This window comes from Gobio gobio (genome assembly GCF_949357685.1).
Source record: "Gobio gobio genome assembly, chromosome: 11".
In the NCBI taxonomy this organism is placed as follows: Eukaryota; Metazoa; Chordata; class Actinopteri; order Cypriniformes; family Gobionidae; genus Gobio; species Gobio gobio.
Window position 1 is genome coordinate 57,853,538 of NC_137104.1, and position 22,500 is coordinate 57,876,037.

The 22,500-nt window shown below is 49.7% G+C and overlaps 1 protein-coding gene across 1 annotated transcript in view; it reads left to right on the plus strand.

The window, feature by feature from the left end:
- The window catches only part of slc9a1b (solute carrier family 9 member A1b), a 24,706-nt gene extending 2,768 nt beyond the window's left edge, over window positions 1-21,938 (plus strand). The window contains exons 2-13 of the mRNA XM_079828472.1: window positions 1-49; window positions 3,708-3,902; window positions 4,683-4,933; window positions 5,096-5,313; window positions 7,822-8,024; window positions 8,136-8,225; window positions 8,306-8,376; window positions 8,863-9,027; window positions 20,006-20,102; window positions 21,000-21,098; window positions 21,298-21,364; window positions 21,619-21,938. The exon at window positions 1-49 is cut by the window's left edge and continues 217 nt beyond it. Of these exons, the coding sequence (XP_079684598.1) occupies window positions 1-49; window positions 3,708-3,902; window positions 4,683-4,933; window positions 5,096-5,313; window positions 7,822-8,024; window positions 8,136-8,225; window positions 8,306-8,376; window positions 8,863-9,027; window positions 20,006-20,102; window positions 21,000-21,098; window positions 21,298-21,364; window positions 21,619-21,875 (1,762 nt within the window). The 3' untranslated portion in view covers window positions 21,876-21,938. The remainder of the gene's footprint in view (window positions 50-3,707; window positions 3,903-4,682; window positions 4,934-5,095; window positions 5,314-7,821; window positions 8,025-8,135; window positions 8,226-8,305; window positions 8,377-8,862; window positions 9,028-20,005; window positions 20,103-20,999; window positions 21,099-21,297; window positions 21,365-21,618) is intronic.
- Window positions 21,939-22,500: the final 562 nt, after the last annotated feature.

Genomic DNA, 22,500 nt, shown 5'->3' on the forward strand with positions numbered 1-22,500 from the left:
GATGTTCGCGGTGGTGGGCACGCTGTGGAACGCCTTCTTCATGGGCACGGTGGGTAGAGGAAGATTCTGTCCAGTTGAAGAAAAATCTCTCAGAGTCGAAGTTACAGGTCTCAGGAAATGTTAACTCTATTGTGGAAACAACAAAGTGAGATGCCGGCCGAACATCTGACCAGCTCTGGTCACACGTAACATCTTCTACTGTTCTCTTATCGTTCTGCAGCTAGACTCCTCACAGTTTGGCCACAATTGTATGCAAACTAGTGGTGGGCATAGATCTTTTCTTTAATCTAGATTAATCTCACTGTAATCTTGGAATTAATCTAGATTAAAATGGCTCATTTGAATTCTGCCGAAGGTATTCAGAATATGTGTGCTCGTAAGTGACCGTTTGTCTTTTTGTAGTTTGAATAATAAATAACTTCTGTCACTTTAAGACCTGAAACACACATCCCAAACACTGTTCCTGTGAGCTGGTTACCACTGTGTTTACGGTAAAACTAGGGCTGGGCAAAAAAATAGATTTTTCGATGAATCGTCTTTTAAAATGTGGTCGATTCAAAATCAATTCTCAAGGCCAAGAATCGATTTTCAAGTCGATCCTGCCCGGTATCGCATATATGCTTGTCGTTAAGATAAAATCTAATGGCAATCGAATCTAACAGAGATACACAAATAACAGAGATAGTGACGGAATATAATGCTTCATCCGGGGCACGATCAAAGCTCAGACGCCCCTGGAGGAAAAACCTCCATAAAAACAGAGTCTGAATGACGGTCGTCTAAAGCGCAAGAAATGCTTGTTCTTTACTGAAAATTGCTGAAAATCATCCAATATCCTTTTTATGTTTTACAATAAGTGTATCAAAATATACATAAAAACAAAATTGTATTGTATTTAACATAATAGTATGCATTTGAAATATAGAGATGGGTTCTGTTTTAATGCAGGCCTACCCAAGTGTACCTAAAATAAAAAGAGTTTAATATACAGGTTTGTGGCTCTTCATTTCTTTTTAATTACCCACTTGTAAACTCATGTTCACTGTTCTTTTTTATAAATATAGTAGGCTATTTTAATGAAATCTATATTCATTGAGTTGAATCGAAATTTAATCTAAATCGAATCGAATCGGAACATCTGAATCGATGCCCAGCCCTAGTTAAAACTCACCAAGATGTACATTGAGACATTTTTGAGTGTATTTGACCATTAATAAGCTGGAAAAGGAGCTCATTTTTGCACTTGTATGTCAGAGGCGGCTTTATTACGGTGTGTGTGTGTGCGCTTCAGATGCGAGCGCGAAATCTGCGGGAATTAGCAGAGTTAACGTTATGTGCAATCCAGCGCGAAATTCAGACCCTTCACACCAACACTAACACACTGTCATGAGGAAAAGAAGTTCCAGCAGAACACGTTAGCAATGTTCAGAGGATTAAACGGACTGAAGGAGAGGAGGCAGATATTTCCGTATCGATACATGGCGAAATATGGGTATTTTTGACAACACTAGTAGACACACACACAGGTTTGAGACTCGTTCTCTCGCCCCTACAGTGGAATCCGGCTGGTGTTCATCAGCGCTAAAATATCAAGCTGAAAGTCATCATAGCTGGCGTAGGATAGACCAGTGGTTCTCAACTCCAGTCCTGGGGACCCACTGCTCTGCACATTTTGTGTCTCTCTTATCTGACACACTCAGTTCAGTTCATGGAGCTCTCTCCTAATGAGCTGATGATCAGAATCAGGTGCCTTAAATAAGGTAGACATACAAAATGTGCAGAGCAGTGTGTCCCCAGGACTGGAGTTGAGAACCACTGTAGCGCTTCCGTAGCCTGATGGCAAAGACTGAAAGACTCAGGAGGAGTTTCTTCCCCCAGGCCATCAGACTCCTGAACTCAGTCACGTGACTTCACTTCACCCCGCACACGCATAAACATCCAGTTTTTTAACATTAACATTCACATACTGCCATTGCACTGCACTTTACGTCCCTATTGTTACTGCGTAACAACCTGTAATAAACCTGTTTGCACATCCATTATACTTCTTTATATATTTATATATATATATTTTATGTTAACCACTTATTTTTAAGTCTACAGTTTATCTCACTTATCATATCCACTTATTTTATATTTTTATATTTTTATTTTTATATTTTTATTTTTATCTTATTTCTTATTTTTATCCTTTACTTGATTTATTTATAATTCTACTTATGTTAATACTTTTTATTCTAATTTTATTCTATTTCTATTTCAATTTCCCCTTGTGTTCTTGTAACTGTTATTTGCACTGTCCATGGAGCGGACCTGTTTACATTTCACTGCCAGTTGTATATTGTGTATATAACTGTGTATGTGACAAATAAAACTCTTGAATCTTGAATCTTGAACCACTGTATAGTATAGACCCAGCTCACAACCCAACTTAGAGAATAGATTAACGCCGATATTTTTTTATCGCCCGATAAGAGTCTCACGTTAACGCAGATATTTCTTAGTTTATTATTACAAGGACAATGCATATTAACATGACAAGTCAAAATATGCCAGAGTTGGCCAAAAGGCTAGTTTTCATCTGCAGTCCTAGGCCAGATGTACAACAGGCAACCTAAAAATACAATGCAAATACAACAATTTAATCAAAACATAACAAATATAACATAATACAACAAAACCTATAATTTCCAAAAACAACAGAAAAAAAAATAAAAAAATAAAAAAAAAAAAAAATAAATAAAAAATAAAAAATAATTTTTTTTAATGTTGACAAATTTGCATGCTAAAAAGCCAAGTTTTAAAAGAAGAACGAAATTCATTATAACTATTTAATTCTCTAACTGACGTTGGGATGTCATTCCATTCTTTCGCGGCTTTAATCGAGAAGGCAGACTGACTAAAAGCAGTTTTTCTGAAATGAATAACACAGTCCCTTCTAAAGGTTCCTCTAGTGAGACGACTGTTTTCTGATCTTAAACTCAGAAACTCACTGAGAGGTGGTGGGGCCAGGCCATTGAGAATTTCATAAGCTAAACAGCCATTTGAAAACTTAACCAAGTTTTCCCAACTCAACAGATTATATTTTGATAAAATCTTACAATGATGAAAGTGACGTGGTTTCTTATCAAAAAATGTTAATGTTTGTTTATATAAAGTCTGTATTGGGAGCAAGGCGGAGTGGTTGGCCTTAGACCAAGTAGTTAAACAATAATTTATATGCGAAAATATCATAGAGTGCATAAACATTTTGGCAGCTTGGGTAGACATTGAATTCCTGATATATCGAAAATTAGATAAATAAAATTTTATTTTCTTAACAGTATTTGAAATCTGAGAATTAAACTTAAGTTTAGAGTCAATGATAATACCAAGATATTTAAATTCTGAGACAATTTGAATTTTTTCACCGGTAATAAAAATATCCGGATCAACTGCAGAGTTGGTGGTTTTACTAAAAAACATACCAACTGTTTTAGAAAGATATCGGCCCACCACTAGTGCAAACGCTATCATTTTTCAGAGCAGCTGAGTAATATTGTGTCCATTTACATACGCAAAGACACTGGATTGACGTCAATGGGACTGGATTGGCACAAACTGGGACATTCCAAATAGTGGAAAAATCCCAAACAGACAAGTACAATTTTCCTGTAATTTTCTATACTTTGATGGACAACAAACCTTGTTTTTGTTATGTTCCACAGGCGCTGTATGGCGTGTGCCGTCTGGAGGGCGGCCGGCTGGCCTCGGTGGACCTGCTCTCCTGCCTCCTCTTCGGCTCCATCGTGTCGGCCGTGGATCCGGTGGCGGTGCTCGCCGTCTTTGAGGAGATCCACATCAACGAGCTGCTGCACATCCTGGTGTTCGGAGAGTCTCTGCTCAACGACGCGGTGACCGTGGTGAGAATCTACTGCTCAAAACCTGTCAAACGGGTTTCCAGAACAGTCAGAAGTTCAGTCAGACACATCCATGACCCATGACAGAACCAGCCGAGCAGCTCCTCAGTGAAGACTTTCACCAACCATGACTAGTGAATCACTCTTACTGTTAGGGAATAAAGCTTAAATCGTGACACACTATATCGCCACAAGTGTTGAGCCGCCCCTTCACACACACATGAGCTTCCCATTCTCCATCTGTAGGGTTTAATATGGAGTCGCAGCTCTAAAGCTCCAGCTCTTCTGGGAAGGCTTTCCTCAAGGTTTAGGAGTGTGTTTATGGGGATTCTTCATTTGTGATGTTGGACGAGAAGGCCTGGCTCTCAGTCTCCGCTCTAATTCATCCCAAAGCTGTTCTATCGGGTTGAGGTCAGGACAAAAATATAGTGTGTGTGTGTGTGTGTGTGTGTGTGTGTTCATTCAGATGCGAGCAGGTCGTTTCACAGTATCTGCTCTGAGTTTGAGTTGCTCACACATGTTTGAGATCCAAACATGAGCCACACACACACACAGACAGACAGACAGACAGACTCACACACACACACACACACACACACAGACAGACAGACAGACAGACACACACACACACACACACTGTAAGGCTTCATGCACTTGTCTGATCAAACAAAAGCTTGATGGTTTAATCTTTGGAAATGAAGAAATGAAGACAGCCTTTGATATTAGTGTTGTAGTAAAGTCGTTGTTTACACATGAGCTGGAGTAAGTGTGTGTTTCCTTCAGGTCCTGTATCACCTGTTCGAGGAGTTTGCGCACGTGGGCGAGGTGACGGCGGGTGACGTGTTTCTGGGCGTTCTGTGTTTCTTCGTGGTGTCTCTGGGCGGAGTGATGGTGGGCGGTGTGTATGGCGTGCTGGCGGCCTTCACCTCACGCTTCACGGCGCACACGCGTGTGATCGAGCCGCTGTTCGTCTTCCTCTACAGTTACATGGCCTACCTCTCCGCCGAGGTCTTCCACCTGTCCGGCATCATGGCGTGAGTCTGGTCTTCCCAGCGGAAAGAGCTCAGAGTCAGGGCTTGTGTCTTATGTGTGCGTGTGTGTGTGTGTTTGTGTGTGTGTGCGTGTGTGTGTGCGTGTGTGTGTGCGTGTGTGTGTGTGTGTGTGTGTGTGTTTGTGTGTGTGTGTGCGGTTCGCAGACTCATTGCGTGTGGCGTGGTGATGCGGCCCTACGTGGAGGCCAACATTTCCCACAAATCCTACACCACCATCAAATACTTCCTGAAGATGTGGAGCAGCGTGAGCGAGACTCTGATCTTCATCTTCCTGGGCGTGTCCACGGTGGCCGGGCCGCACGCCTGGAACTGGACGTTTGTCAGCATCACCCTCGTCCTGTGTCTGCTGTCCAGGGTTCTGGGTGAGCTACTCTAGGTCCAGACCAGTTTATCAAGCGCTGCTAATGGGTTATTTGAAGATTACTGGAGGTGCTCAGTGTCCGTAAACACTGCCGTTCAAAAGTTTGAGGTCACACATCATAAACATATAGTTCATCATAACATCGAAATATACACTCACCTAAAGGATTATTAGGAACACCTGTTCAATTTCTCATTAATGCAATGATCTAATCAACCAATCACATGGCAGTTGCTGCAGTGCATTTAGGGGTGTGGTCCTGGTCCAGACAATCTCCTGAACTCCACACTGAATGTCGGAATGGGAAAGAAAGGTGATTTAAGCAATTTTGAGCGTGGTATGGTTGTTGGTGCCAGACGGGCCGGTCTGAGTATTGCACAATCTGCTCAGTTACTGGGATTTTCACACACAACCATTTCTAGGGTTTACAAAGAATGGTGTGAAAAGGGAAAAGCATCCAGTATGCGGCAGTCCTGTGGGAGAAAATGCCTTGTTGATGCTAGAGGTCAGAGGTCATGGGCCGACTGATTCAAGCTGATAGAAGAGCAACTTTGACTGAAATAACCACTCGTTACAACCGAGGTCTGCAGCAAAGCATTTGTGAAGCCACAACACACACAACCTTGAGGCGGATGGGCTACAACAGCAGAAGACCCCACCGGGTACCACTCATCTCCACTACAAAGAGGAAAAAGAGGCGACAATTTGCACCAGCTCACCAAAATTGGACAGTTGAAGACTGGAAAAATGTTGCCTGGTCTGATGAGTCTGGATTTCTGTTGAGACATTCAGATGGTAGAGTCAGAATTTGGCGTAAACAGAATGAGAACATGGATCCATCATGCCTTGTTCCCACTGTGCAGGCTGGTGGTGGTGGTGTAATGGTGTGGGGGATGTTTTCTTGGCACACTTTAGGCCCCTTAGTGCCAATTGGGCATGGTTTAAATGCCACGGCCTACCTGAGCATTGTTTCTGCCCATGTCCATCCCTTTATGAGCACCATGTCCCCATCCTCTGATGGCTACTTCCAGCAGGATAATGCACCGTCACAAAGCTCCAATCATTTCAAACTGGTTTCTTGAACATGACAATGAGTTCACTGAACTAAAATGGCCCCACAGTCTCCAGATCTCAACCCAATAGAGCATCTTTGGGATGTGGTGGAACGGGAGCTTCGTGCCCTGGATGTGCATCCCACAAATCTCCATCAACTGCAAGATGCTCTCCTATCAATATGGCCAACATTTCTAAAGAATGCTTTCAGCAGCTTGTTGAGTCAATGCCACGTAGAATTAAGGCAGTTCTGAAGGCCAAAGGGGGTCAAACACAGTATTAGTGTGTGTTCCTAATAATCCTTTAGGTGAGTGTATATACATAATTCACCCGCTATATGGCTAAACATTCCCGATTTTCATATCAACTGAGGAATATCCCGGGATAACAGAGAATAGTTAATGATATGCTGAAGCCCCGCCCCCTCATGACGTGATTTTACACTGCAGTTTACAGGAGTAAACACTCAGCAATGGTGTTCTCATAGTTTGTCTTATTAAAAACACCACACAAAATAAACAACATTAAAAACCTTTCTCATACCACAGGGGATCTTTAAAACATCAATACTTTTGAACAGTGGTGTGTAGTTAACGTGTGATTGGTGTCTGATCCTAAATAGGCCCAACTATACAGGACGTCCTTAAAGGATGAGTTCACCTCAGAATGAACATGTCCTGATGATTTCCTCACCCCATCTCATCCAACATGTGCATGTCTTTCTCTCTTCAGTGGAAAAGGAAGTTTTTTGAGGAAAACATTCCAGGATTTTTCTGCACATAAAGGACTTCAATGGGAACCAACGGTTGAAGGTCCAAACCACTGCAGTTTCAGAGGCTCTGCTCGCATGACATCATCACGTCGGAAAGGTCACATGACGCAGGTGGAAGTGCCGATAAACTCCATCTCATGTTCTCCTCCAACTGTAAAATCGTCCGTCATCGTTGTTTGACCTTTATTTGTGTAAAGGGCGTTAGATTTAGTCTGTGCACGTTCGTTTTAACACTGGGTCGGCACTTCCACCTGCGTCATGTGACCATCATCTGACGTGATGACATCACACGAACAACACCGAAGTCGAGCGTCTGAGGTTAAAGTGTATAAATGTGTGTGTGTGTTGTAAATGTGGCGATGGTTTGTCTAGATCAGACTCTATTCCTCGTCTGGGATTGGTCAGAAACTGCAGTGATCTGGACCTTCAGCCGTTGGTTCCCATTGAAGTCCATTATGAGAAAAATCCTGGAATGGTTTCGTCAAGAAACTACATTTCTTTTGGATGAGATGGGGTGAGTAAAATATCAGGAAGTGTTCATTTTGAAGGGAACTCATCCTTTAAAACATTTCAGCCGTTCGGTCTTTATTCAGAGCTTTATTTGTGAGGTTTTGTGTGTATTATCCAGGTAAATTCTGTAAGTGTGTGTGTGTGTGTGTGTGTGTGTGTGTGTGTGTCGAGCAGGTGTGATCGGTTTAACGTACATCATTAATAAGTTCCGCATGGTGAAGCTGAGTGGGAAGGATCAGTTCATTGTGGCGTACGGCGGCTTGAGGGGCGCGATCGCCTTCTCGCTGGCCTTCCTGCTGTCCAGCGATGACTTTGCCATGAAGGACTTGTTTCTGACCGCCATCATCACCGTCATCTTCTTCACTGTGTTTGTGCAGGTGAGAGAAACTCCCTTCCTTTAGCGTGTAGGAAATACTGCAGCCGATGCTTTCTGGCGTATCGGCTTCTGTCACATGATCACCATTAGACCTGCCATTGGTGTTTTTTAGGGAATGACGATCCGACCCCTTGTTGACCTTCTGGCCGTCAAGAAGAAGAAACAAAGCAAAAGTTCAATAAATGAGGAGATTCACACTCAGGTAGTGTACGGGATCTCAGAGAAAGCGCTCTGCTCAACGGCTAATGAATGATTCAAATGTTGAAATGTTGTCTCTTGCAGTTTCTGGAACATTTGCTCACTGGAATAGAGGGTGTGTGCGGACACTACGGACATCATCGCTGGAGGGACAAGTGCGTTTCAGACCAGCTTTGAAGGAAAAGTCCAGCTGAAAGTGAAAATCCTGTCATGGTTTACTCTTTGCCCTCATGTTGTGAATGAATGTTTTTCCCATAGCAGATGCTCTCTCAAAAACATCAGAGTACCGATATCGATTCTTAAATCCCGAGTTTCAGTTTAATCTGTGATTGAGTTTGAAGAACTGTGGAGCCCTCAAATCTCAGAAGAACAGTGACATTTGGCCGGTTGGGTTTCTTCTTTTGTGCTCTACAGAGGAATAATGTCATAACATAATTAGCAAATTAGAAAAATTCAGCAAACATTTTTTTTTACTTAATTAGTTACTTAATTAGCGCTTCTCTCTGGCATGTTTAACATCAGCTGACACGAGGACGAGTGCATGATGTGGGTTTTTCACTGGCTGAACTTTTGCTTTAATGTATCACTTTGCTTTTCAGATCTTGTAGATGTTCTCGTTTCTGATGCATGTTCATCTGCAGGCTGAATCGCTTTAATAAGCGCTACATCAAGCGGTGTCTGATCACTGGAGAGCGATCGCAGGAACCGCAGCTCATCTCCTTCTACAATAAGATGGAGCTTAAACAGGCCATGATGCTTCTGGAGAGCAACAGTTCAGCCAGTCTGACCAGTGCACCGGCCATACCGTGAGTATACACACATCACACACACCCCTCTCACTGCACACGCTCACATCACACACACTGCACACGCTCACATCACACACACTCCTCTCACTGCACACGCTCACATCACACACACTGCACACGCTCACATCACACACACTCCTCTCACTGCACACGCTCACATCACACACACTCCTCTCACTGCACACGCTCACATCACACACACTGCACACGCTCACATCACACACACTCCTCTCACTGCACACGCTCACATCACTGCACACGCTCACATCTCACACACTCCTCTCACTGCACACGCTCACATCACACACACTCCTCTCACTGCACACGCTCACATCTCACACACTCCTCTCACTGCACACGCTCACATCACACACACTCCTCTCACTGCACACGCTCACATCACACACACTGCACACGCTCACATCACACACACTGCACACGCTCACATCACACACACTCCTCTCACTGCACACGCTCACATCACACACACTGCACACGCTCACATCACACACACTGCACACGCTCACATCACACACACTCCTCTCACTGCACACGCTCACATCACACACACTGCACACGCTCACATCACACACACTCCTCTCACTGCACACGCTCACATCACACACACTCCTCTCACTGCACACACTCACATCACACACACTCCTCTCACTGCACACGCTCACATCACACACACTCCTCTCACTGCACACGCTCACATCACACACACTGCACACGCTCACATCACACACACTCCTCTCACTGCACACGCTCACATCACACACACTCCTCTCACTGCACACACTCACATCACACACACTCCTCTCACTGCACACGCTCACATCACACACACTCCTCTCACTGCACACGCTCACATCACACACACTGCACACGCTCACATCACACACACTCCTCTCACTGCACACGCTCACATCACACACACTCCTCTCACTGCACACGCTCACATCACACACACTCCTCTCGATGCACACGCTCACATCACACACACTCCTCACACTGCACACGCTCACATCACACACACCCCTCTCACTGCACACGCTCACATCACACACACCCCTCTCACTGCACACGCTCACATCACACACACTCCTCTCACTGCACACGCTCACATCACACACACTCCTCTCACTGCACACGCTCACATCACACACACTCCTCTCACTGCACACGCTCACATCACACACACTCCTCTCACTGCACACGCTCACATCACACACGCTCCTCTCACTGCACACGCTCACATCACATCACGCATCTCACACTGCACACACTCACATCACACACACTCCTCTCACTGCACACGCTCACATCTCACACACTCCTCTCACTGCACACGCTCACATCACACACACTCCTCACACAGCACACGCTCACATCACACACACCCCTCTCACTGCACACACTCACATCACACACACTCCTCTCACTGCACACGCTCACATCTCACACACTCCTCTCACTGCACACGCTCACATCACACACGCTTCTCACACTGCACACGCTCACATCACACACGCTTCTCACACTGCACACGCTCACATCACACACACTCCTCTCACTGCACACGCTCACATCACACACACTCCTCTCACTGCACACGCTCACATCACACACACTCCTCTCACTGCACACGCTCACATCACACACACACTCCTCTCACTGCACACGCTCACATCACACACGCTTCTCACACTGCACACGCTCACATCACACACGCTTCTCACACTGCTCACATCACACACGCTTCTCACACTGCACACGCTCACATCACACACGCTTCTCACACTGCACACGCTCACATCACACACGCTTCTCACACTGCACACGCTCACATCACACACGCTTCTCACACTGCACACGCTCACATCACACACTTCTCACACTGCACACGCTCACATCACACACTCCTCTCACTGCACACGCTCACATCACGCACGCTTCTCACACTGCACACGCTCACATCACGCACGCTTCTCACACTGCACACGCTCACATCACGCACGCTTCTCACACTGCACACGCTCACATCACACACGCTTCTCACACTGCACACGCTCACATCTCACACGCTCCTCTCACTGCACACGCTCACATCACGCATCTCACACGCTCCTCTCACTGCACACGCTCACATCACGCATCTCACACGCTCCTCACACAGCACACGCTCACATCACGCATCTCACACGCTCCTCATACTGCACACGCTCACATCACGCATCTCACACGCTCCTCATACTGCACACGCTCACATCACGCATCTCACACGCTCCTCATACTGCACACGCTCACATCACGCATCTCACACGCTCCTCTCACTGCACACACTCACATCACGCATCTCACACGCTCCTCTCACTGCACACGCTCACATCATGCATCTCACACGCTCCTCTCACTGCACACGCTCACATCACGCATCTCACACGCTCCTCTCACTGCACACGCTCACATCACGCATCTCACACGCTCCTCACACAGCACACGCTCACATCACGCATCTCACACGCTCCTCACACTGCACACGCTCACATCACGCATCTCACACGCTCCTCTCACTGCACACGCTCACATCACGCATCTCACACGCTCCTCACATTGCACACGCTCACATCACGCATCTCACACACTCCTCTCACTGCACACGCTCCTCACACTGCACACGCTCACATCACGCATCTCACACACTCCTCTCACTGCACACGCTCACATCACGCATCTCACACGCTCCTCAAACTGCACACGCTCACATCACGCATCTCACACGCTCCTCTCACTGCACACGCTCACATCACGCATCTCACACGCTCCTCACACTGCACACGCTCACATCACGCATCTCACACGCTCCTCTCACTGCACACGCTCACATCACGCATCTCACACGCTCCTCACATTGCACACGCTCACATCACGCATCTCACACGCTCCTCTCACTGCACACGCTCACATCACGCATCTCACACGCTCCTCACATTGCACACGCTCACATCACGCATCTCACACGCTCCTCAAACTGCACACGCTCACATCACGCATCTCACACGCTCCTCACACTGCACACGCTCACATCACGCATCTCACACGCTCCTCACACTGCACACGCTCACATCACGCATCTCACACGCTCCTCTCACTGCACACGCTCACATCACGCATCTCACACGCTCCTCACATTGCACACGCTCACATCACGCATCTCACACGCTCCTCTCACTGCACACGCTCACATCACGCATCTCACACGCTCCTCACATTGCACACGCTCACATCACGCATCTCACACTCTCCTCTCACTGCACACGCTCACATCACGCATCTCACACACTCCTCTCACTGCACACGCTCACATCACGCATCTCACACGCTCCTCTCACTGCACACGCTCACATCACGCATCTCACACGCTCCTCACATTGCACACGCTCACATCACGCATCTCACACACTCCTCTCACTGCACACGCTCACATCACGCATCTCACACGCTCCTCAAACTGCACACGCTCACATCACGCATCTCACACGCTCCTCTCACTGCACACGCTCACATCACGCATCTCACACGCTCCTCACACTGCACACGCTCACATCACGCATCTCACACGCTCCTCTCACTGCACACGCTCACATCACGCATCTCACACGCTCCTCACATTGCACACGCTCACATCACGCATCTCACACGCTCCTCTCACTGCACACGCTCACATCACGCATCTCACACGCTCCTCACATTGCACACGCTCACATCACGCATCTCACACGCTCCTCAAACTGCACACGCTCACATCACGCATCTCACACGCTCCTCACACTGCACACGCTCACATCACGCATCTCACACGCTCCTCACACTGCACACGCTCACATCACGCATCTCACACGCTCCTCTCACTGCACACGCTCACATCACGCATCTCACACGCTCCTCACATTGCACACGCTCACATCACGCATCTCACACGCTCCTCTCACTGCACACGCTCACATCACGCATCTCACACGCTCCTCACATTGCACACGCTCACATCACGCATCTCACACTCTCCTCTCACTGCACACGCTCACATCACGCATCTCACACACTCCTCTCACTGCACACGCTCACATCACGCATCTCACACGCTCCTCTCACTGCACACGCTCACATCACGCATCTCACACGCTCCTCACATTGCACACGCTCACATCACGCATCTCACACACTCCTCTCACTGCACACGCTCACATCACGCATCTCACACACTCCTCTCACTGCACACGCTCACATCACGCATCTCACTCGCTCCTCTCACTGCACACGCTCGCATCACACACACTCCTCTCACTGCACACGCTCACATCACGCATCTCACACGCTCCTCTCACTGCACACGCTCACATCACGCATCTCACACGCTCCTCACACTGCACACGCTCACATCACGCATCTCACACGCTCCTCACACTGCACACGCTCACATCACGCATCTCACACGCTCCTCTCACTGCACACGCTCACATCTCGCATCTCACATGCTCCTCTCACTGCACACGCTCACATCACGCATCTCATACGCTCCTCACATTGCACACGCTCACATCACGCATCTCACACGCTCCTCTCACTGCACACGCTCACATCACGCATCTCACACGCTCCTCATACTGCACACGCTCACATCACGCATCTCACACGCTCCTCTCACTGCACACGCTCACATCACGCATCTCACACGCTCCTCTCACTGCACACGCTCACATCACGCATCTCACACGCTCCTCACACTGCACACGCTCACATCACGCATCTCACACGCTCCTCTCACTGCACACGCTCACATCACGCATCTCACACGCTCCTCTCACTGCACACGCTCACATCACGCATCTCACACGCTCCTCACACTGCACACGCTCACATCACGCATCTCACACGCTCCTCACATTGCACACGCTCACATCACGCATCTCACACGCTCCTCTCACTGCACACGCTCACATCACGCATCTCACACGCTCCTCACACTGCACACGCTCACATCACGCATCTCACACGCTCCTCATACTGCACACGCTCACATCACGCATCTCACACGCTCCTCACACTGCACACGCTCACATCACGCATCTCACACGCTCCTCATACTGCACACGCTCACATCACGCATCTCACACGCTCCTCTCACTGCACACGCTCACATCACGCATCTCACACGCTCCTCACACTGCACACGCTCACATCACGCATCTCACACGCTCCTCACACTGCACACGCTCACATCACGCATCTCACACGCTCCTCTCACTGCACACGCTCACATCACGCATCTCACACGCTCCTCATACTGCACACGCTCACATCACGCATCTCACACGCTCCTCTCACTGCACACGCTCACATCACGCATCTCACACGCTCCTCACACTGCACACGCTCACATCACGCATCTCACACGCTCCTCACACTGCACACGCTCACATCACGCATCTCACACGCTCCTCATACTGCACACGCTCACATCACGCATCTCACACGCTCCTCACATTGCACACGCTCACATCACGCATCTCACACACTCCTCTCACTGCACACGCTCACATCATGCATCTCACACGCTCCTCTCACTGCACACGCTCACATCACGCATCTCACACGCTCCTCACACTGCACACGCTCACATCACGCATCTCACACGCTCCTCACACTGCACACGCTCACATCACGCATCTCACACGCTCCTCTCACTGCACACGCTCACATCACGCATCTCACACACTCCTCACACTGCACACACTCACATCACGCATCTCACACGCTCCTCTCACTGCACACGCTCACATCACGCATCTCACACGCTCCTCATACTGCACACGCTCACATCACGCATCTCACACGCTCCTCATACTGCACACGCTCACATCACGCATCTCACACGCTCCTCATACTGCACACGCTCACATCACGCATCTCACACGCTCCTCACACTGCACACGCTCACATCACGCATCTCACACGCTCCTCATACTGCACACGCTCACATCACGCATCTCACACACTCCTCACATTGCACACGCTCACATCACGCATCTCACACGCTCCACTCACTGCACACGCTCACGTCACGCATCTCACACGCTCCTCACATTGCACACGCTCACATCACGCATCTCACACGCTCCACTCACTGCACACGCTCACATCACGCATCTCACACGCTCCTCTCACTGCACACGCTCACATCACGCATCTCACACGCTCCTCTCACTGCACACGCTCACATCACGCATCTCACACGCTCCTCACATTGCACACGCTCACATCACGCATCTCACACGCTCCTCTCACTGCACACGCTCACATCACGCATCTCACACGCTCCTCTCACTGCACACGCTCACATCACGCATCTCACACGCTCCACTCACTGCACACGCTCACATCACATCACGCATCTCACACGCTCCTCACACAGCACACGCTCACATCACGCATCTCACACGCTCCTCACACAGCACACGCTCACATCACGCATCTCACACACTCCTCTCACTGCACACGCTCACATCACGCATCTCACACGCTCCTCATACTGCACACGCTCACATCACGCATCTCACACGCTCCTCTCACTGCACACGCTCACATCACGCATCTCACACGCTCCTCTCACTGCACACGCTCACATCACGCATCTCACACGCTCCTCTCACTGCACACGCTCACATCACGCATCTCACACGCTCCTCACACAGCACACGCTCACATCACGCATCTCACACGCTCCTCATACTGCACACGCTCACATCACGCATCTCACACGCTCCTCATACTGCACACGCTCACATCACGCATCTCACACACTCCTCTCACTGCACACGCTCACATCACGCATCTCACACGCTCCTCATACTGCACACGCTCACATCACGCATCTCACACGCTCCTCTCACTGCACACGCTCACATCACGCATCTCACACGCTCCTCTCACTGCACACGCTCACATCACGCATCTCACACGCTCCTCTCACTGCACACGCTCACATCACGCATCTCACACGCTCCTCACACTGCACACGCTCACATCACGCATCTCACACGCTCCTCATACTGCACACGCTCACATCACGCATCTCACACGCTCCACTCACTGCACACGCTCACGTCACGCATCTCACACGCTCCTCACATTGCACACGCTCACATCACGCATCTCACACGCTCCTCTCACTGCACACGCTCACATCACGCATCTCACACGCTCCTCACACTGCACACGCTCACATCACGCATCTCACACGCTCCTCTCACTGCACACGCTCACATCACGCATCTCACACGCTCCTCTCACTGCACACGCTCACATCACTGCACACGCTCACATCACGCATCTCACACGCTCCTCTCACTGCACACGCTCCTCTCACTGCACACGCTCACATCACGCATCTCACACGCTCCTCACACTGCACACGCTCACATCACGCATCTCACACGCTCCTCTCACTGCACACGCTCCGCTCACTGCACACGCTCACATCACGCATCTCACACGCTCCTCACACTGCACACGCTCCTCTCACTGCACACGCTCACATCACACATCTCACACGCTCCTCACACTGCACACGCTCACATCACGCATCTCACACGCTCCTCTCACTGCACACGCTCCGCTCACTGCACACGCTCACATCACGCATCTCACACGCTCCTCTCACTGCACACGCTCACATCACACATCTCACACGCTCCTCACACTGCACACGCTCACATCACGCATCTCACACGCTCCTCTCACTGCACACGCTCACATCACGCATCTCACACGCTCCTCTCACTGCACACGCTCCGCTCACTGCACACGCTCACATCACGCATCTCACACGCTCCTCTCACTGCACATGCTCCTCTCACTGCACACGCTCACATCACACATCTCACACGCTCCTCACACTGCACACGCTCACATCACGCATCTCACACGCTCCTCTCACTGCACACGCTCACATCACGCATCTCACACGCTCCTCTCACTGCACACGCTCCGCTCACTGCACACGCTCACATCACGCATCTCACACGCTCCTCTCACTGCACACGCTCACATCACGCATCTCACACGCTCCTCTCACTGCACACGCTCCACTCACTGCACACGCTCACATCACGCATCTCACACGCTCCTCTCACTGCACACGCTCACATCACGCATCTCACACGCTCCTCTCACTGCACACGCTCACATCACGCATCTCACACGCTCCTCACATTGCACACGCTCACATCACGCATCTCACACGCTCCTCTCACTGCACACGCTCACATCACGCATCTCACACGCTCCTCTCACTGCACACGCTCACATCACGCATCTCACACGCTCCACTCACTGCACACGCTCACATCACATCACGCATCTCACACGCTCCTCACACAGCACACGCTCACATCACGCATCTCACACGCTCCTCACACAGCACACGCTCACATCACGCATCTCACACACTCCTCTCACTGCACACGCTCACATCACGCATCTCACACGCTCCTCATACTGCACACGCTCACATCACGCATCTCACACGCTCCTCTCACTGCACACGCTCACATCACGCATCTCACACGCTCCTCTCACTGCACACGCTCACATCACGCATCTCACACGCTCCTCTCACTGCACACGCTCACATCACGCATCTCACACGCTCCTCACACAGCACACGCTCACATCACGCATCTCACACGCTCCTCATACTGCACACGCTCACATCACGCATCTCACACGCTCCTCATACTGCACACGCTCACATCACGCATCTCACACACTCCTCTCACTGCACACGCTCACATCACGCATCTCACACGCTCCTCATACTGCACACGCTCACATCACGCATCTCACACGCTCCTCTCACTGCACACGCTCACATCACGCATCTCACACGCTCCTCTCACTGCACACGCTCACATCACGCATCTCACACGCTCCTCTCACTGCACACGCTCACATCACGCATCTCACACGCTCCTCACACTGCACACGCTCACATCACGCATCTCACACGCTCCTCATACTGCACACGCTCACATCACGCATCTCACACGCTCCACTCACTGCACACGCTCACGTCACGCATCTCACACGCTCCTCACATTGCACACGCTCACATCACGCATCTCACACGCTCCTCTCACTGCACACGCTCACATCACGCATCTCACACGCTCCTCACACTGCACACGCTCACATCACGCATCTCACACGCTCCTCTCACTGCACACGCTCACATCACGCATCTCACACGGTCCTCTCACTGCACACGCTCCTCTCACTGCACACGCTCACATCACGCATCTCACACGCTCCTCACACTGCACACGCTCACATCACGCATCTCACACGCTCCTCTCACTGCACACGCTCCGCTCACTGCACACGCTCACATCACGCATCTCACACGCTCCTCACACTGCACACGCTCCTCTCACTGCACACGCTCACATCACACATCTCACACGCTCCTCACACTGCACACGCTCACATCACGCATCTCACACGCTCCTCTCACTGCACACGCTCCGCTCACTGCACACGCTCACATCACACATCTCACACGCTCCTCACACTGCACACGCTCACATCACACATCTCACACGCTCCTCACACTGCACACGCTCACATCACGCATCTCACACGCTCCTCTCACTGCACACGCTCCTCTCACTGCACACGCTCACATCACACATCTCACACGCTCCTCACACTGCACACGCTCACATCACGCATCTCACACGCTCCTCTCACTGCACACGCTCCGCTCACTGCACACGCTCACATCACACATCTCACACGCTCCTCACACTGCACACGCTCACATCACACATCTCACACGCTCCTCTCACTGCACACGCTCACATCACGCATCTCACACGCTCCTCTCACTGCACACGCTCCTCTCACTGCACACGCTCACATCACGCATCTCACACGCTCCTCACACTGCACACGCTCACATCACGCATCTCACACGCTCCTCTCACTGCACACGCTCCGCTCACTGCACACGCTCACATCACGCATCTCACACGCTCCTCACACTGCACACGCTCCTCTCACTGCACACGCTCACATCACACATCTCACACGCTCCTCACACTGCACACGCTCACATCACGCATCTCACACGCTCCTCTCACTGCACACGCTCCGCTCACTGCACACGCTCACATCACACATCTCACACGCTCCTCACACTGCACACGCTCACATCACACATCTCACACGCTCCTCACACTGCACACGCTCACATCACACATCTCACACGCTCCTCACACTGCACACGCTCACATCACGCATCTCACACGCTCCTCTCACTGCACACGCTCACATCACGCATCTCACACGCTCCTCTCACTGCACACGCTCCGCTCACTGCACACGCTCACATCACGCATCTCACACGCTCCTCTCACTGCACATGCTCCTCTCACTGCACACGCTCACATCACACATCTCACACGCTCCTCACACTGCACACGCTCACATCACGCATCTCACACGCTCCTCTCACTGCACACGCTCACATCACGCATCTCACACGCTCCTCTCACTGCACGCGCTCCGCTCACTGCACACGCTCACATCACGCATCTCACACGCTCCTCTCACTGCACACGCTCACATCACGCATCTCACACGCTCCTCTCACTGCACACGCTCCTCTCACTGCACACGCTCACATCACGCATCTCACACGCTCCTCACACTGCACACGCTCACATCACGCATCTCACACGCTCCTCACACTGCACACGCTCACATCACGCATCTCACACGCTCCTCACACTGCACACGCTCACATCACGCATCTCACACGCTCCTCACACTGCACACGCTCACATCACGCATCTCACACGCTCCTCACACTGCACACGCTCACATCACGCATCTCACACTTGTGTGTCTGCAGACAGCCGCGCAGCAGGAGGACGCTCAACATCTCTAAAGAACGAGAAGAAGAAATCAGAAAGATCCTGCGAGCAAACCTGCAGAAGACGCGACAGAGAGTGAGACACAACATACTAACTGCATGTGTTCTGTGCACATGAATATAATACCTGGATCACATGGTACATTTATCAAAAGTGCTGTATACAACATAGCAGTCCCTTATGGGACTGTATCCCATAATGCAATACACTCGACCTCGAAGCGGCATCATCTTTACCATTATTTGGTCAGACTGACACAATTTTAAAAAAATGTACGCAAGGGTTAGATGAAAATATTGCAAAGTACTCGCTGAATTAAACATGCATGAGGTCACATGATGACAGTGTAGCAAATGTGCTGAGCTTCAGTGTGTGTGTCCCAGTGTGCGTGGTTAGCAGTGTGCGTGGTTAGCAGTGTGCGTGGTTAGCAGTGTGAGAGGTTAGCAGTGTGAGAGGTTAGCAGTGTGCGTGGTTAGCAGTGTGCGTGGTTAGCAGTGTGAGAGGTTAGCAGTGTGCGTGGTTAGCAGTGTGCGTGGTTAGCAGTGTGCGTGGTTAGCAGTGTGCGTGGTTAGCAGTGTGAGAGGTTAGCAGTGTGCGCGGTTAGCAGTGTGCGCGGTTAGCAGTGTGCGCGGTTAACAGTGTGTGTGGTTAGCAGTGTGAGAGGTTAGCAGTGTGAGAGGTTAGCAGTGTGCGTGGTTAGCAGTGTGCGTGGTTAGCAGTGTGCGTGGTTAGCAGTGTGAGAGGTTAGCAGTGTGAGAGGTTAGCAGTGTGCGCGGTTAGCAGTGTGCGCGGTTAGCAGTGTGCGTGGTTAGCAGTGTGCGCGGTTAACAGTGTGTGTGGTTAGCAGTGCGCTGGGACTCAATTCTGAGCTTCAGTGCTTACACACTTATTCAGATGTAAGCGCTGTGAGGCCAGTCTCTGACTGTAGTGTGTAAGTAATGCTCGTGTGTGTGTGTGTGTGTCTGCCGTTAGCTGCGCTCGTACAGCCGACACACGCTGATGCCTGACGCTGCAGAAGACGTGTGGAGCGAGACGCGGCTCAGGAAGCAGCGCGTGGAGATGGAGCGGCGGGTGAGTGCTGAAGCGGACACACTTTACTCTTCAGTTTTGTTTATCTGGTGTTTTGCACAGTGGACATGGTTTCAAAGCAGAACAATGACAGTGTCTCCAGTTTTGAAGTTCAGTTTAGAGAAAATAATGCTTTAATGTTTTTGTCTTTAAACGCTCAAGCCAAAGGGAAAGCCAGTAATTTGTGGTGTCACTTTTCCAGATGAGCCACTTCCTGACGGTCCCTGCGCATCGAGAGTCTCCCGCAGGGCGAGGCCGCTTCGAGTCAGGTGACCTTCTCGGATCATATACATATTTATTTATATTCAGTACATATCCATGTCCTGCACTTATGCAACCGTTGTATATCCTGCACTTGCTGCTATTGCACTTCTGGTTAGACCTAAACTGCATTTCGTTGCCTTGTACTTGTACTTGTGTAATGACAATAAAGTTGAATCTAATCTAATCTAATCTAATCTCACTGGGTCATTTAGTCCCGAATGTGGCATGAAGTGTTTGACACGTTCCCGCTCTCTTCCAGACGGCCAAGTGCCCACAGCCAGACCGAGTATCCTCGTCTCACTCCCCGATGACCCTGAGCGGGGCCTGAAGCCGGACGGGTTAGGGTCAGGGTTAGGGTCAGGGTTAGGGTCAGGACGTCTGCAGGACAACCGAGGACGCAAGCAGAGTGTGAAGTTTGCTCTGGACGTGGAGGAGCAGAACCTGCCTCGATGTTTGAGTGACCCGGGGCCAGACCACCTGCCGGAGGAGGAGGAGCTGTTTTATCAGAAAGACTAAAGATGTGTTTATTTTTTTAAATGTTTTATGCAGTGGAAAATTATTAAACTATTCTTTCTAGTGATCTGTGTCGTACTTTCCAATGTATTGTCATGCGTATCCCGGACTCTTGTGTTCAGATTTAAGACGTGTTGTAACAACTTGCCCCAATTTGAAGACAAAATGAAACACAACAAATAAAGGAGGGACCCATCCAAATATAATTGCCAACCACTAGTTCAAAATATAATACGAAAAGAAAATGAAATGACAAAAAAACACAGCCCAAAAAGTCCTTAAGTATTGAATCAGTCCATTAAATGTAACCACAAAAGCACCAAATAGAAGAAAAAAAACAGGAATGTCGTGGGTGTAATAAATTTAAGGAATCTGAAATCCAGCGATGATCAATAAGATTGTCTGTACTTGAAAATTTCAGTTCTAATTCAGTCCAGTTACAGCCACAATCTTGTCGTTGAAAAAACTCATTCAGACAAAAATACCAACATTGAAGAAAAAGAGGAAAAAAATATATCCATAAGAATAATTCCCGCTGAAGAAAAGGTGATGCTGGTGTAGAGTCCGTAGTGAAGGTGTAGATTGCGAGAAGCACATCCCGCTGCTGATACATATGGCCTACATTGAG